A 17,861-nucleotide genomic window follows, 5' to 3' on the forward strand; every position below is an offset into this window, starting at 1 on the left:
TACGATATGATACAAAATATGATGTGATACAATATACGATACGATGTGATATATGATGTAAAAGATATACGACTTGATACGATATAAGATGTGATACAAAATACGATGTGAGACGATTTATTTATTTATTTTTTTATTAAATTTTTTACAAATTACATATTAGAGGCAACATAATGATATCTTTTGAGAATTTGCTGCCCAGTGACAATTTTCTTTCTTTCTTTTTTTTCCAGAGTTTGTATGGTAACAATATTGCACGCGTGACTTCTGTCTATTGCTTCACCATATTGGGGACACATAGACAGAGCTTTGCTATTGTTCTCCTGCCTTCCACCCCTTGCCCTTCCTCTGATCTGCATTGCATTACATTCACAGATGGCCAGTGCATTACTTTGGGCTCAGAGTGAGTACTGTGGACGAAAACCACAGGATGTCACAGTTTCTTGCTCCTCGGTTACCCAGTCTATTAGGGTGGGTGGGTGGTGAGTGGCTATTTACTCTGGGTCTACTTTCAGGCCTTAAATGACTAGGTTCCTGTCTGGAGGGCTTATTTTTACTCACCATTTGCTCCGATTTCTCTGCTTTGTCTTTGATGTCTTTGATTTTGCCAAAGAGTTGCTGAATGGCTTTCTGGGCCTCCTCCAAAGCCTGGAAGAGAAGACAAAAGATCTAAGGTGACCCAAAGCAGCGTTTTCTTACAGCTCGCTGTCAGTTCGATGTTTTCTGTGAAACAGCAACCTGAAGTTCACTGGCTAGAGCTGAGTTTGTGTTGGGCAGCTTTCATCGCTTTCAAACTAGGCGATTAGAAAAACAGACACTCCATCTAAATCTTTCCACCACATCAAAAGCAATTAATAATGAACTCATATGTAAAATGAAAACAAGGGCTGAATGACATTTTAATGAACATGCTTCCTGCCTGCCCTCCTGACCTTCCAGCCACTATATTATTTTTAGTGGGAAGATCTCTGCGCTTCAGCAGGGTGGGGAACAAACCACACGGCCTGATGAAACCAGTTTTTACTTGACATTCTTGTAGGCGAAGGTTGTAGCAGCTGCACTGTTGTGCTTCCACATGTTGCCCCACCTGATGCCACCACATAACAAGACTCTCGACTTCGGGAGTGAACATTCCTGGCCACTCGAATGCAGAGTCATGGCTAGTGGCACACCTAAGAATTGGACTCTGATAATGCATAATTACTACTTCCTTTGCAAGCAGCTGCAGTGCTGGATGAGTGGGAATACAGGCCGCTGCCAGTGTATTTAGAGAGACGTGCCTGGGCTGAGAATGGAGAGAGAGTTTGGCCGTCTCTTCAGCCTCGCTTCTTCACAGGCAACTGGAATGCTAACAGCCGGCACCAGCTGCCCCCTGGAATTTACCACTTTTACAAGCCTCCTCAAAAACACAGAGACGCTTTGAGCCACACACACACACACACACACATAGAGAGAGAGTGTGTTCACAGTGATGCATCCTCCTTTCTAAGAAAGAATTTTTCAAACTGCAACTGTAAAGTCATGCCAGGACTTTCACAGCTCAAAACTAGAATTGCAGAATTGGAGTTCAAGTGTTTATTGGGATGCATCTTGAGCTCTGCTTACACCTGGTTTTAAAATGTGTTTTGTTGATCCAGTCATAATTGGACAGGTGTAAACGGAATTTAAATTGTTTTGACATTGTCTATGTTTGACCACTTCAAAAGGTTGTCAAAACACATCACTGGATTGCTTTCACAGCGTAAACACAGATGTGGCTAACTGTGATCAAACAGGCAGAAAAGTGCTAGTCTCCACCAACTGACCTCATTTTTAATGATTTGAAGAGATGTTGGTGAAGCATGCTTTTTAACTTATACTGCTGGCACTCATAGCCTAGTGAGCAGTGCATTGACATATTGACCTAGATCTTCATGTAGAAGCATGCCAAATATTTAAATTATGCCTAAAAATTATTTATGCATTTAATATTTTCTTTTACCAAAAAAAGTTAACTTCTGACTAAAAATGTACCTACATTCTCCACAGAGAGCAGCTCTGAAAAATGTGTGTAATTTGTGTTTTTATTTTGTAAACTGCTAGTAATTTAATTTATAAAATCATTAAAGGTTTGGTTCACCCAAAAATGAAAATTATGTAATTAACCATGTTATTCCAAACACCAGAGACTTTCATTGGTCTTCGAAGAATATTAAGATATTTTTTGAAAAAAAACTGAGCTCCCTCATCCTCCATAGTTGGCAAAAAAAATCCTCCAAACAGACCATAGGTCTTCAGTGATTTGATCAGTATATTATAAAGCTACATAATACACACACACACAAACACAAAATGCGCACACAAACAATTATGTACAGTTTCTTCTCAGTGTAGGGCATACAAATATCTGTTAAAGCTTGAAACAACTACTTTTAAATAAAACCAACTACACATAAAATAAAATAAAAGATCTTGTTTTTGTAATCTGTGTGAAATTAACTCAAGCTACAGTCAAACTTGTTTTTGTTTTTTACAACCAGATGGTGCTACTCTACCCTTTGTTTTTGTTTTTGAATGGCAGTCTCTATTTTATCTGGAAATTCTGCAATAATGTAAACAATTAAAAATAAAAATGACAAAAATCCCTTTGTTTTATTGGGAAAATTGTATCTTAATTACTGCATAAATATTACATTTTACCACAAAACCCTCTCAAAATTGAAAAATAATATAAAAAAAACTGTTGCATAAGTTTAATTGAATTAGCTAAAAAAAGTGAATAGTTATTTTTGTAATCTGTACGAAAGGAACTTAATCAACTACTCAAACGCCCACTGATAAAGCACTGTCATTTTGGGAGGAGATTTGGTATCAACACCAAGTTGTGAATTACTTTAAAAGACCAGCTCGAATGGACGAGGCATTATTAAGAGGATGATAATGTGCAACACTGCCATAAAGAGAGTTGGTGTTGTGATCTCGTTCACTTTAAGTGCACATGCACATTAGCTTGGGCAACCTGAAAAAAAAAATGATTTTGTTTGATTCGAATGTTCAGAAACGAAACTTAGAGACAGCTGTTATGTACATTTTATTAGTGATCGCAAATACAATGTAATGCAATTGTAAGCTTGGCAAATAGTTGTTGAAAAATTGATGTTTCCCCATTCAAACAGAATGCCTGAACATACTGAACGGGAGGCATTTCAAAGATGGCCACTGAGTGAAATGACACCGCTATTGTGAACATGCACCCTATACTGACACTGAAGAGAAGAAATTGTAGAATAAAATAGTTATTTTTGCAAAAATATTGACTGGACCACCATAGGGAAATGCAAGGGATTGGAAGGACATGAGGGTGAGTAATTGATACCAAAATTACAATTTTAGGCTAATTAAAGCATTTATTGTTTTATTGATCAAATCTCCCTTATCTGAAAGGGATAAAAAGTTGACAAAAATATATATAAACACTGGCTGTGAACAGTAATGCATCTCCTTTGTCCACATGTAATCAGATCTACAAACAAACGCATCATAATACTGACCAAAAACAAAGCCTTATATTTAAAATAGGCCATATTGTAGCAATGCATGAAAAGATCCCTTCCGATTTGATTTCTGAAGGACTTCTTGTTGGAGGATCTCCTTCTCACACTGCTGATCAGGATGAAGTGGTTTATTTGGATCTGGCAGGAAGAAGAGCAGCTGCTCCGCATGTGGACTCTATTTGCAGTTTCAGGATGTTTTCCCCCCCAGATGGTTAAGCCAAGCCATAGACTATAGGACGACATGGATGCTAGGAGGCCTGCTATTTAGTGTTGTGACAGGACTGAAGAATATGTAGAAGCATTAAGAAAGAAGCATATCGGTTATTAGGACAGTCTAACAGTTGCTTACAGGAAGCAGTGAGACTGGATGATTATGTCTTCTGTGATTATGCCATCAATCTTCCACACTTACAATGATTATCCTGCATGTAATTACTTCTAAAATGCTAAAGAGATTATGAATTAAAGAGCCTAGTTTAAGTTTAACCCTCTATTGTATCAACATTATAGTGCCTCAGGGTTATTCTGTGGTTTTAGTGAGTGACTTTTATTAAAACATTAGGATGTATAAATGTTACATTACCAAGTATCGTTTATTTTATGAGGAATTTGCTTAAATGTGGTAAAATACACTGTGGAAAAATAAAATGGACTGACACTACTAAAATATGTGTGGTCAGTTATTGTGCTACATGCTATAAAAACAATTAACCGCAATAGCATTTCCCAGTATTATTGTTTTAACTATATTGCTGATTTGCAGCGGTGTTGAACATTTCAAAAACAAACTTAAATATTCAGATTTGATTAACATTATTTGATCTATTAATTAACTGTTTATCAATCACAGTAAAACTTGTATAGACTAAACTCGTTAAATGCACAAAAAAATGTTCTAAATAAATGTGTACATTCTTCATTCAGGGTATCTAGTAGGGAGTCAGATCAGTCTCAAAAATAATACATTTGCAAAATAAAAAGTTATACATAAACCGCACGATTTACGATTTGTAAATTTAAAACACTGTTCATAAAAACAACACAATTTGCAAATTAATAAGTAAAAATCAAGAATATTTTTGCCAAATGAATTAGATTTGTGTATTTTTGAATCATGTTTTGAATTTATGAATTGTATGTGTATTTTTGAATAATGTTGTGAATTTACAAATTGTATTTGTGTATTTATGAATCATGTTTTGAATTAGCGAATTGTATTTGTGTATTTATAAATTGTGTTTCGAATTTACGAATTGTATTTGTGTATTTATTAATCGTGTTTTGAATTAGCGAATTGTACTTGTATATTTATGAATAGTGTTTTGAATTAGTGAATTGTGCTTGTGTATTTATGAATAGTGTTTTGAATTTACGAATTGTATTTGTGTATTTATAAATCGTGTTTTGAATTTATGAGTTGTATTTGTGTATTTACGAATCGTGTTTTGAATTTACAAATTGTATTTGTGTATTTTTGAATCATGTTGTGAATTTACAAATTTGATTTGTGTATTTTTTAATTGTGTTTCGAATTTACGAAATAGGTTCATGTTTTTGAATTGTATTTTAAATATATAAATTGTATTTGTGCATTTATGAGTCGTGTTTTGAATTTATGAATTGTATTTGTGTATTTTTGAATCGTGTTTTAAATTTATTAATTGTTTTTGTGTATTTATAAGTCGTGTTTTGAATTTACGAATTGTATGTGTATTTTTGAATCATGTTTTGAATTTACGAATTGTATTTGTGTATTTTTGAATCATGTTTTGAATTTACGAATTGTATTTGTGTATTTATGAATCGTGTTTTAAATTTGCGAATAGTATTTGTGTATTTTTGAATCATGTTTTGAATTTATGAATTGTATTTGTGTATTTATAAATCTTGTTTTGATTTTATGAATTGTATTTGTGTATTTATAAATCGTGTTTTGATTTTATGAATTGTATTTGTGTGTTTTTGAATTGTGTTTTGAATTTATGAATTGTATTTGTGTATTTATGAATCGTGTTTTGAATTTACGAATTGTATTTGTGTATTTTTGAATTGAGTTTTGAATTTATGAATTGTATTTGTATTTATGAATCGGTTTTTGAATTTACGAATTGTATTTGTGTATTTATAAATCGTGTTTTAAATTCACAAATTGTATTTGTGTACTTTTGAATCGAGTTTTGAAATTACAAATAGTATTTGTGTATTTTTGAATCGTGTTGTGGATATATGAATTAGATTTTGTAAATGTATTTTTAAGACTAATATAGCTCCATAATTAAATTTTTCTCTTGTTTTCTATTAGATTATCAATTTTTGTGTACATTTTAATAGAAGCTAAACTGCAATTATAAGTCAATAAAATTGTTACCTGCAAAAGTTAACTAATTCAGCAGAATTAAGTTGTTGAAATAATGACATCAACAAAATATACTGACAGAATTTTACCAGTAATATTTGCCAGTAATATGAATTTCAATATACCAAAAACACTAAACAAGAAAATGCAATCAAAGGTTAAAACCTAGGTATTAAAATCAATAAAACAAGTGATGTTATCTTTTTAAAATGTCAAAAGCCTCTGTCAACAATGTCCCGGATGACTAATACAACTTTAAAGGGACAGACGTGGATATGTCTATAACAACCAATAGAAAACCACACGTGCAGTAAACTTTCCATCCTGTGTTTAGATTAAATATTTATACAACATTCTTGGGGAGGCTCCTTCTCGGCATTTCTAATAAGCAACTCCAGATGCCAAAAACTACATGAGACATCCTGATCCCAACTGGTTCCCTGACAGCTGTAAACCTCTCATCTGAATGCTCCATCTGGGAACAACAACATGGCAAACTTTTTATATGGAACGTTTCTGCAGCACGGAGGAAAATAATGTATATTACCACAAGCCCTGCGTGAGACAAAGAGGAAGGCAAAGCAAGGGAGTCCTCAAATAATGCTTTGACCCACATTTGACTTTCCTTTATGAATAATATCACACATCTGACAAGTTTCCGCACATTGTCAACTGCTTTTCAAATTCAGAAAATATTTTTTTAAATAGCTTGCTGTCAGTTGAGAATAGATCTTTCCTCACACTGTAAATGCACTGATAACCGCAAAGAACAGCAGAAAAGACTGCATAGTTACACTAGTCAACATTATAAATAAAGCTACTCGTTTATTTGCACTCGTGTTGTTCAAACCTTTATGATATTCTTACAGGAGGACAAATACACAATCAAAAGTAATTTCTGAAAATGTAGGTCTTTGTTCACTATACGATTTTTTATCAGCAATGTCCAGTTCAGGGTTAGCTTAGTCAATAAAATTATGGGGAAAAAAAACAAGAATCACAGTATAACTTAAGTATAATCACAATATAAGAATTAAAGCTGCAAGCAGCAATGAAAGGGACCTTGCACCCGGGCTCGCCACCACCCAGTGGCCTTAGGATGACCGAGAACAATAGACAATAATAATTTGAACTGATAGATTAAAAAAACTGAGAAAAATCCCTGTATTATGTCAAACTTTCTTCTGTTAGCAGGTGGCACTATTACTGTGACTCAATATTGGCATGTCAATGTCTGAGAGGAATCTCATTGAACATGTACATTTTCAGGCAGATCAGACATTGTTTTCTGAGTTATAAGTACTTCCTCCTCTATGGTGATACACTGAACTTTGTCAGTCCACCACAGACACACCCTTCAGCAAAAACTGTACATCTTCGCAGTTCAACATCACAAAGGCCTTTGGATTAAACTTATGGAACATAGATTTGATCTGATAAAATTTGTAGGAGGAGTTTGCGACACTGTAAAACACGTAACTTACTGTTGCCAGCAGGTATTTCTTTGTATGTTTTGCCATGTTTGATTTGTGTGCCAATTTTCGTATGTTTGCGTGAACTGTAGCTTAGGAGGGCAATCCGTCAAATGTCCATAGGTGGCGCTGTAGAGTCATTGTGCCACACTCACTTCCAAAACCTTTAAAAAACTATATTTCACCACTTCTGGTATGTGTAAAATTTTGTGGGTTTTCGAGCATGTTTAGACTCTCAAAAATGCGATTCATTCTTGAGAAGAAGAAGAACAACAAGGAGAAAGCGATGCTCAGTCCCTAAAGATGGTCTGTGGTCCTTGGTGATTTATAATAAGCAAAACAATGGCTACTGGTACTTTTAAAGTCAAACAAAACCTATACAGGCAAAACAACATTGAAAAACATCAAAAAGAAAAGAAATTTGACAGGTCCTCTACGCCAGCAATAGGACTGAAAACTGGGTTTTTTGCTCACAAGCCAATGAATGAACAGTGTATTATTGTTGACAATAAAATACCTAATTTAAATTTAAAAAGATAAAAAACAATTTAACATTATTTTTTCTTTTAATCCATTGCGCTGTTCATTCATTAGACGAGCAGATCAGAATGCATGCTTTCAGTCATGTCACTGGTGCTGCAGTTTATGTTTGTGACATGACATTGTTTTGACAGTTCTGTTTTTTAGTTCAGTGTTGTTTGATCTTCATTGTACAGCCAGAATAGATGAAACATTCTTACAAATATCTTCTTATGTGCTTAATCAAAGAACAAATGTAAAAAAAAAAATACTCCTACAGCTTCTTACAAACTAACATGGCAATGTTGATAATTTCAAATCCATTGCTTTACAGCCATTTATGCTAAAAAAAATCAACTGGTTTTGAAGGAATGCATGATTAAGTTATTGTTCTTTAAACTGTCAATTGCTAAATCAGAAGATATTTCCAAATAGTGTTTTTCCCCACCATAAATGTCCTGAACCACCAAATGTTGTTTACAAAAGTCCTGCAAAGTACATTTTCTCAAAGTTATAAGAAGAATGTCAAATTATTCCAGCAATCCACTCCAAAGTTATAATTGTTAAAGGGATAGTTCACACAATTTCTTTTTCTTATAATCAGTTGTGTGTCACTTTTCTCTATTAGTGCAGTGCGTTAAAGCAAAGATGGTCTGTGGTCCTTGGTGATTTATAATAAGCAAGTCAATGGCTATACAGACACTTTGAAAGTTAAAAAACATGTACAGACAAAACTAAATAAATAACAGCGATACACTAAAGTCTTCTGAAGTAAAAAAAAAATCAGTTTGTGGCAGAAAAAGAAAGAAAGAAAGAATGAAAGAAAAAGAAATAAAAGAAAAGAAAGAAAGAAAGAAAGAAAGAAAGAAAGAAAGAAAGAAAGAAAGAAAGAAAGAAAGAAAGAAAGAAAGAAAGAAAGAAAGAAAGAAATAAAACTAAAAACTAGGTAAAGTTTAATCATGATTACTTGCATTCAAAATTAAAGTTTGTTTTGGCATAATATACATGTGTGTGTGTGTGTGTGTGTGTGTGTGTGTGTGTGTGTGTGTGTGTGTGTGTGTGTGTGTGTGTATTATGTATATGTGATACACATACACAAATAGAAACCAAAAAATACAAAACAATTTTGTTAGATAAATATTTAAATTTATAAGTAATTTGCTTTATATCCCAATATATTTTAAATTTAATTAAAAAAAAAGTTTTCTCAAATATATGCATGCATGAGTATATTTATATATAGGCAATAAATATACACAGCGCACACACTTACATTGAGTCAAAACTAATTTTTATTTTGCTTATTTTTGCCCAACACTAATAAAACAATTAGTATATTTATAAAACAACAACAACAACAACAACAAAAACAACAATAATAATAATAATAATAATTATTATTATTATTATTATTATTAGTAGTATTATTATTATTATTATGACAATAATAATAAACAACAACAATAACAATATAATTATTATAACTTTACCCAAATTTTAAATGAATGAACACCTCATTCAAACACATAAAATTATTTCAAAGATCCTAAAACAACACTGATCCACGGCAGCCAGACAATAACACCAATAACACCAGAGAGGAGTTTGGGTCTTTAAACAGGGTGAACATCTGTTTCAGACACTATTCGTTGGGCCCTCAGCTTCACCCAAACTTCAAAGTTTCCCTGACTCAGTCACAAATAAAACTCCCAAAGCCCAAATCTAACTTTAGCCTCTTCTGGTCCACAGGGGAGAATGTGAAAACACAGAGTAAAGTCAAACACATCCGTCCGCCTCCTCCACACAGCTAGAAATGTCATCAAGCAGACCCCTGGGATCCCGTTCCAGACACAGATGTCTCCATCTCACTGATAAATACTGCACAGACTAAACAAAAAATAAAAAAAAAACTTGAGTGTGTCTTTCCAGTCCTTTCCCCCCATCGCCACCATCACTCCCAGACTCAAACTACACGTGTAATCCACACTTCCCTGCCATTCCATCTGCTGAAATGATTTTTCCTCTGCTCTGTGGAAACAACTCGGGCCGTGAGACTCGTGGCCCTGCATTAACACCGATCCTTTCAGACACAACCAATTTCCAAAAGCAGAGCATGCTGGGTAATGCAGAGCCAGCTGACCCCAGTCGCAGGTCTCACATCTCAATAAAGAGGTCGCATTTCACCTCAGCCTGCTGCTTTGATTAAGAACGGATCTGTGTTGAATCAACATTTCCAGTCTAGTCCAAGAAATAGCAGGACACTAAACCACAACGGGGAATGGAATTGCTGCTGAGAATAGGGAAATTCAGGGTAAAGTGAGCCTTCCTTTCCAGGAAGAGACAGCATCTGGGACTTCCAGAGACGTGAGATGGAAGAGATGCACCAGAAAATATGTTGTCAAGAGCTGTCATGAAGCAGACAGAGTGGTTCACCTCAGGAGAACATCCATAAGTAGTTTTAACCACCACAATGGTTAGATTAAAGAGAGCAAACATTTTCATGTTTTTTAAAACCTGTACCACTTTTGTTTGTAGAATCCAGTAGAATATTTTTTCTTCCACACAACTGTTATCATTTCATCAAGTTGTTAATTTAACTTAAAAGGGTGATCCACGGTGTATTTTAAGGTTTGGTTGTGTTTATAAGATGCAAAGCACTGTAGACTCATACTTGTAGAAAATCATGTTTTTTATATATCTTACTTCAATTATATAAAGTTACTCAGCTAACATGAAAATGACTGTCATATTTCCTCTGAAAGGCTCGCCCTCACACCTCATGCTCTCTAGAACAAAATCTGACAAGTGTCTTTCACATATATCTGGAATAAGTATGTTTAAGTAATATAAAACGTTCACATAGGTTTTGCAAGTTTGTTATTTGAGATGTATAACGCATGGAAAACGTTTGCATAGAGAAACTCTGCATGCGCTGCTGAAAATTGTGGGCGTTTACGGCGGTTTGACTGATAAATATGAATTTGTAGCTAAACTGTTAGCAGTGCCAAACAGCATTTCCAGTTGTTTACATCCTCACTAGAACATATTGTTAACGCTAGAAACTGTGTATGTAATAGATCAATTTTAACAAATAAAAACACTAAAAGGTTGTGGCTTACAAGCCAAAGCTTCGTCGGTATTAGCCGAATCCAGCACTGAACCGGGAGAGATTGTGGAAGTTCTCCTTTATCAAATGCTAGCTATATATTTATTACAACTCTCTGGAACATAATTAACATTGAACTGTAAGCACTTCTCTCTTTGTGTCATGTCCTTTGGAAGCCCAATCCAGAAAAGAAAGAAGCTCTGTAGAAATAGCAGCATTTGGACGGCATTGCATAGCTTTCTCTGTTATAATGTTACAGCTTCTCTGGCCACGCCCCGGTGCTGCGCAGGCTGTATGAAGCATTTATGATCTCATTAACTTGGATGTATTTTTTTACATTCTTACATTAAGAGATGTTGTTTATGTTCATACAGCTACATTACACTTGAACTAAAATTTTAAATATGATGGACCACCCCTATTAGAAAAATTTGAATATTACATGAATCTTTTAAAAAATAAAGCACCATCTGCATTACATGCGTGTTAAGGGTTATATATTGCCTTTTTTTTTACTTTAATGTTATCAAGATTTTTTACACTAAAATATCATTTAGAAGTAAAAGGGTATTGTCTAGTTCTGTTTTGACCCTCATCAAAACACTGTTTATAAATGGGATTGTAGACTCTGAAGTAAATGTGCAGTGTTATGATTGGCTAACCATTTACACTTTATCAATTTTTGTCCACCCTTATAACCTAATGTACATTTTTTATTAATATAGAGTATTTATAGTGTGTTGCCATACATTCAACGCACTTTACAAGAGGGGGTCTATCCATACCACCACCAGTGTACGGCATCCACCTGGATAATGTGACAGCAGACATATGACAACAGTGCCAGTTCGCTCACCACACACCAGCTTCAGGTGAAGATGCAAGACAGTGGTACAGCCGATGCAGGGGATAAAAATAATCAGGCAGCCATGATGGGTAAGGGCCGATGGAGAGAACTTGGCCAGGACACTGCAGTTACAGCCCTACTCTTTACGAGGCGTGCAATGGGATGTTTAATGACCACAGAGTGTCAGGACCTCGATTTAACGGTTTTCACCTACAGTATAGTGTCCCGATCACTATACTGGGGCATTAGGAACCACACAAGACTGTTAGCACCCCCTGCTGGCCTCATTAACACCACTTCCAAAAGCAACCAGGTACTAACTAGCTTCAGTGAGCAACCAAAGACTTGAGCTGCAGGGTGATATGTGTCTCCACGTAACCATCTGCATGTGTGATTAACAGCAAACATAATTCATAGATGGACACTGCTGTGATTTAGATTAAAAACTCATAAATGCAGCGTACATATCAAATGATCTGTAGTAACAAAGTAATAGTGACGACGCAAAAAAAAAAAAAAAAAAAAAGGTTTTGTGGTGCAGCATCACTATCAGATGCAATATAGTCGAAACAGCAGTCATTCACTTTTAATCCGTCTGAAAATCTTAATTGAATTGCACCTTGTCTGTAAACAAATATGCATTAAAATGAATTGAACTAGAGACCAAGTTCCTAGTGACAGTCCGGCACTTCATAAGAAATAAATTTCAACTAGGCATGGGATGATAACCGTTTTCAGGGTATACCGTGGTTTGTAAAAGCCAAGCCGTTCCTAAAGTAGGTGTACGAAATTTTTTTTACGTTTTTTTTTTTTTTTTTTTTAATATTTTAAATGTTTCTCAAATTGAAATATATTGTGTTCAAAAGGGGAAAATAAGTTCTTGTATTTTACCCAGAAATTTAAAAACATATTTTAGAGCAGTAATCACAATCCCCTAAAACCATGATATTGTTATTCAAAGTTATCATATAGTCAGAATTTTATACCAGCCCATCCCTAATTTCAACCACTGTTTCCTAATGTTGGGTTCAGACCACAACTTGGCACTGCACAGTATCTTGTTTTCTTCATAGTTTGGCTTCTGCTTAGACCTGCATTTGCATCACTCTTTTTTTTTTACCTGCAACATGTACCTACCCATCACTTGTTCTTTAAAGGCAAAGTCACATGAGTTTTTTTATAAACAATTTATTCTGCAAACTTCATTTATTGATTAATTTTCTTTTCGGCTTAGTCCCTTTATTAATCAGGGGTCACCACAGCGGAATGAACCGCCAACTTATCCAGCATATGTTTTACGCAGCGGATGCCCTTTCAGCTGAACAACTCATCACTGGAAAACACCCATACACCATACACCAAAGGAAACATGCAAACTCCTCTGCAAACTTCTTTTGTGTATTTTTTCTTTCTGGCTTGGGATGTTAAATCAAATCATTGATTTAATGTCATTTATCTGATGCTGATCTTCTATTACCTGACATGTTCCAAGTAACAAGTTATGAAAGGAAAAAGCTTTATATTTTATTTTTCTACCCTAAAGAATTCAAAGTAACTCATACTAGCATCATTGGTTCACAACAGAACAGGTGTAGGGGCGCTGTAAAAAGTTTCATGGAAATTAAAAACTCACTTGTCTGCCATCTTGCCCCACATTCGTCTGTCCCCTCACCACTGTTCTGATATTGTCATCCAACTTTCTGATTAGAAAATTATAAATAATATCAATTAATAAAAAAAACAATATTCCACATTCATAAATGTTGACCACATCAAGGTGTAATTATTAAAAACTTACCTGATTTTAAGTCGAATGTTATTCACCACTTCATCTATATTTGCCAGGGACTAAAAAGAGATTCATTAGATTAGTATGAACTAGTAGAGATGGATTTTTTTTTAAATAACATTGTTCAGATTATACACGTTTCTTTTTTTATAATCAACATCTTATTATCTTTATCTTCACAGGCAGTAGTGCTCTCTAGTGGCCAAGTATATGAACATTACCCCATTTAATCCCAACAAGTACTGTTGTGACCTTGTATGTTTTCTTATTTCTGGAATCTCTAAAAGTGTTGTTGTTGGCTTTGGGCAATTTTTCTTTTTTATAAAAAAAACTAAACAAAATTAAAACAACCAGATTTACATACTAAAGTTTACATTATTCCTTCTTACACATCTAGATGTAAGAGGTGATTATTTCTGTGTTTACTTGTGGCGTAACAACTGTTAAGAATTAAAAACAATTGAATTTCAATGGAATTCTAACCATGCTGTTTCAAATTGTTCACTATTGTCACCAAATATAAAACTTAATTTAACCAACATAATATTAAGGAAGGCATGGAGTTTCTGTGTTAAAGATGTAAGAGAAAATTTGGAAGTAAATGAGTTTAAGAGATATAATACTCTGCAACAATGCAAGACAAACAGATGTTATCGTTAAATGATTTGTCCCGGTCTTAAACATGGGTTACCTAATAACAGGGATAACATTTGATATATTAATTATCAGTTTATCACCACAAAACGTGTATGTATCCCGGTATGTATAACTTAAGCTTGCAGCTTGTTAAATGCAGAAAAAAATCATAATAAAACGTACACATTCATCATTTGGATCAATAATCTGATTCAGACTCACCTGCTCTGTTGGAAACAAGGTATTAATGTATTCAACAGCATTAAAATCAGCTCGATCTAATGGGTCTTGACTGGGAAAAACCTAAAAAAGAAATCATACAAATAACAAATAACATGAACAAAAACATAAAAGCAGACTCAGCTGATCAAGGACGTTAAACATGTTCTGTGGACAAAATGGTGTCGATATATTTTTTTACAGTGCAGTCTGTTGAGGTGTCACCAAACATAGACCATAGATATCATGTTGGACTGGCTAAGCATTAAAAATGGAATGATTGTGGCTTGATTGAGCTCAATAAACAATGCTCTTTGCTATTATTAGTAAACATTGCTTATAATCTCTTCTTTTTTGACAAATCGGTTAATAAACATTGCTTATAATCTCTATCTTTTTAACAGAAAAATAAGTTAATTACCTAATGCGTTCCACACTTCTTACTGTTTTAGCATGCATTTGTAAAGATTAATGTAGTAGTGCACATATATTTAGGTTTTATGGTATATTTAACAGATTTTCAACACTATAAGAAAGCCCATGAAATAATATACAGAATATTTCCTTACAAAAGTATAGCATTTTATATTATCATTGTAAAGAACATGGCCTATATGATTCCTAACACATCATTAATTAGAATACAATATAATTTGTATTCAAAAACAGTTTTCTCCTGTATTTACAGTAACTTAACGTTAAGAGTATTTACGCCCTCAAGTAACACGCGAGAAATTAAACATTTGCGTTGGCTGATTTGTCGTTTTAAAACTGAAGTTTGTTCTGGAAACAGTTCTGAACACAAACAAAATGATAAGTGAACAAGACATGAGCAAATTTGTTAGCATAAATGGAGACGTTTATTGGAAACTGGCTATTAGCATCTCTGAAGACAACAGACAGCTTGTGTTTACTCTCTGACACTCTCAAAAACATACGCAAAGAAAAACAAATCCGAGTTACCTGCTCAATCGCCAATTGCACTTCTGGGGTAAGGTGTAATATCGCCTCTAAATCTTCCACAAATTCTAATTCTTCATCCTCCATCATTGTGAACAGTAAACTGTCTGGTTTATTTCCCTGTGCTGACGCGAATACTTCTTTACCGGTGTCGACGCGCAGGAGAAATTTGATTCATTAGCGCCATCTGTCGCGCTGGAGACCAAACACGTTCACTCTTGGGGGTGATGTTGTGTGACAACCATATAGACTGTAAAGGTGAGAACAAACATTATATCTGGGTATTTTTATATTGTTAGTTTAATATTGTAACAAATTACCTTGGCTTGTCTAATGTTGTAATGGTCACCCTTTTGCATCCTTATTTATGTCTTCATTTATAATACTTTATAACTTTGTGTTAATGAAATTAGCATCCATATTCATTCATTCATTCATTCATTTTCTTTCGGCTTAGTCTCTTTATTCTTCAGGGGTCGCTACCGTGGAATGAACCACCAACTTATCCAGCATATGTTTTTCACAGCGAACCCAGTACTGGGAAACACCTATACACTCGCACTCACACACGCACTCATACACTATGGCCAATTTAGTTTATTCAATTCACCCATATCGCAAGTCTTTGGACTGTGGAGCACCCCAGATGAAACCCCCACAACACGGGGAGAACATGCAAACAAAGAAATGCCAACTGACCCAGCCAAGAATCATCAGGGACCTTCTTGCTTTGAGGTGACAGTGCTAACCATTGAGCCACCATTTACTGTAAATACCATTTAATTTATACTTTCTTTGTTTACAGGCTTCCAAGGTTTCAAAATCGTAGGGTGCACAAAAATAAAAACAATATGGAAAGATTCATTCAAAAGAGGATCCAAACTGACTAGAATACAATATAATACAAGTATCTCATCAGGTCAGACTGTCTGAGATAATATAGATGACAGAGAATGGCTAAAGTACATTAAAATCGAGTATAGCAAACATCAACATCTATGCTGAAAACACAGATTCACATGTAAGTCAAGTCGTGGAGCCTTATAAATTACAAAATCATTTCATTTACGTACTGATCACTCTTATCAGCCAGTTCTTTTAAGTTAATCAAAACACAAACAGTGTGATCGGTATAACCTAATTCATCAGCACATGTGACCATGGTCTTATGTTTCATGGTTTTGAGGGATGTAAACAAAAACAATGGCCCCAATGTATTTCCTGTTTTACATCTTTAATTTCTATAGCTTCTGAGAATCCAAAAAAGAGCCACATATTGTTAAATAATCTTATGCTAGTGGTTTTAATATTAAATTATGATTGACTTGCCTCTTCTTACAGTTATGAAATAGTTTGAAACAAGCAGAAAATGTTCATGGGCCAATGACATGACCACATTGAAATGATCGATATTTTGGCAATAGCTAATAATACATTGATTGATTTTTCTTATATGCCAAAAATCATTGAAATATTGAGTAAAGATATTAAGTACATTTCCTACTGTAAATATATTAAAACATAATTTTAATTAGTAATGTGCACTTCATTTGGACAACATTCATTCATTCCCTTAGTACCTTTATTAATCTGGGGTCACCACAGCGGAATGAACCGCCAACATATCCAGCAAGTTTTTACCTTCCAGCCGCAACCCATCTCTGGGAAACATCCACACACTCATTCACACACACACTCATACACTACTGATAATTTAGCTTTCCCTCACCTGTTTCGCATATCTTTGGACTGTGGGGGAAATCGGAGCACCCAGAGGAAACCCACGAGAACATGCAAACTCCACACAGAAACATCAACTGAGCCGAGGCTCGAACCAGCGACCTTCTTGCTGTGAGGCAACAGCACTACCTACTGCGCCACTGCTTCAACATTAAAGGTGCTTTTCTTAACAAAAAAATAAAGATTCCAGATATTCAAATAGCTGTGTTTCTACAATACAAAACTTTATTTTCAGACTTGGATCTGAAATTTTTCTTGCATAACAGCATGATAAAAACTCCTTTCTAAGAGACAAAGACAAACAAACAAACACATAAATAAATAGATAGATAAATGTATAAATAAATAAATAAATAAATAAATACATTCATTTTACACAGGCCTTATTCAGCTTCAATTAATGTACAATGATGTACAAATTACTTTTTTATTTTCACTTTATTAAATCTTGAGACTCTAAATAGACTTAAATTCATGATTTAACACATGGTTCAAAATGATGTTTCTTGCCAGCCTTGTGAGGTTCTTGTAATACAAATGGTCATATAATTTCTCAAGAGGCTTTCCTACTATCTTTGAACAGATTTTAAGCTGGTTCATCAACTTTGTTTTTAGACTCACAGACAGATTCATATAGCATACAGAATTACAATATCGCAGAACACTGATAAGTACAGACATAAA

The 17,861-nt window shown here is 34.4% G+C and overlaps 1 protein-coding gene across 2 annotated transcripts in view; it reads right to left on the reverse strand.

The window, feature by feature from the left end:
• The window catches only part of vps53 (VPS53 subunit of GARP complex), a 52,739-nt gene extending 37,152 nt beyond the window's left edge, over positions 1-15,587 (reverse strand). Inside the window, exons 1-5 of one of the 2 annotated variants that reach the window (XM_087282836.1) lie at positions 15,441-15,573; positions 14,481-14,561; positions 13,632-13,681; positions 13,467-13,533; positions 562-648 (exon numbers count right to left, since the gene is read on the reverse strand). In XM_087282836.1, the coding sequence (XP_087138962.1) occupies positions 562-648; positions 13,467-13,533; positions 13,632-13,681; positions 14,481-14,561; positions 15,441-15,527 (372 nt within the window). In that variant the 5' untranslated portion in view covers positions 15,528-15,573. 2 annotated transcript variants of the gene reach the window in all.
• Positions 15,588-17,861: the final 2,274 nt, after the last annotated feature.

This window comes from Danio rerio, chromosome 15 (assembly GCF_052040795.2).
Source record: "Danio rerio strain M-AB ecotype USA chromosome 15, GRCz13ab, whole genome shotgun sequence".
NCBI lineage: Eukaryota > Metazoa > Chordata > Actinopteri > Cypriniformes > Danionidae > Danio > Danio rerio.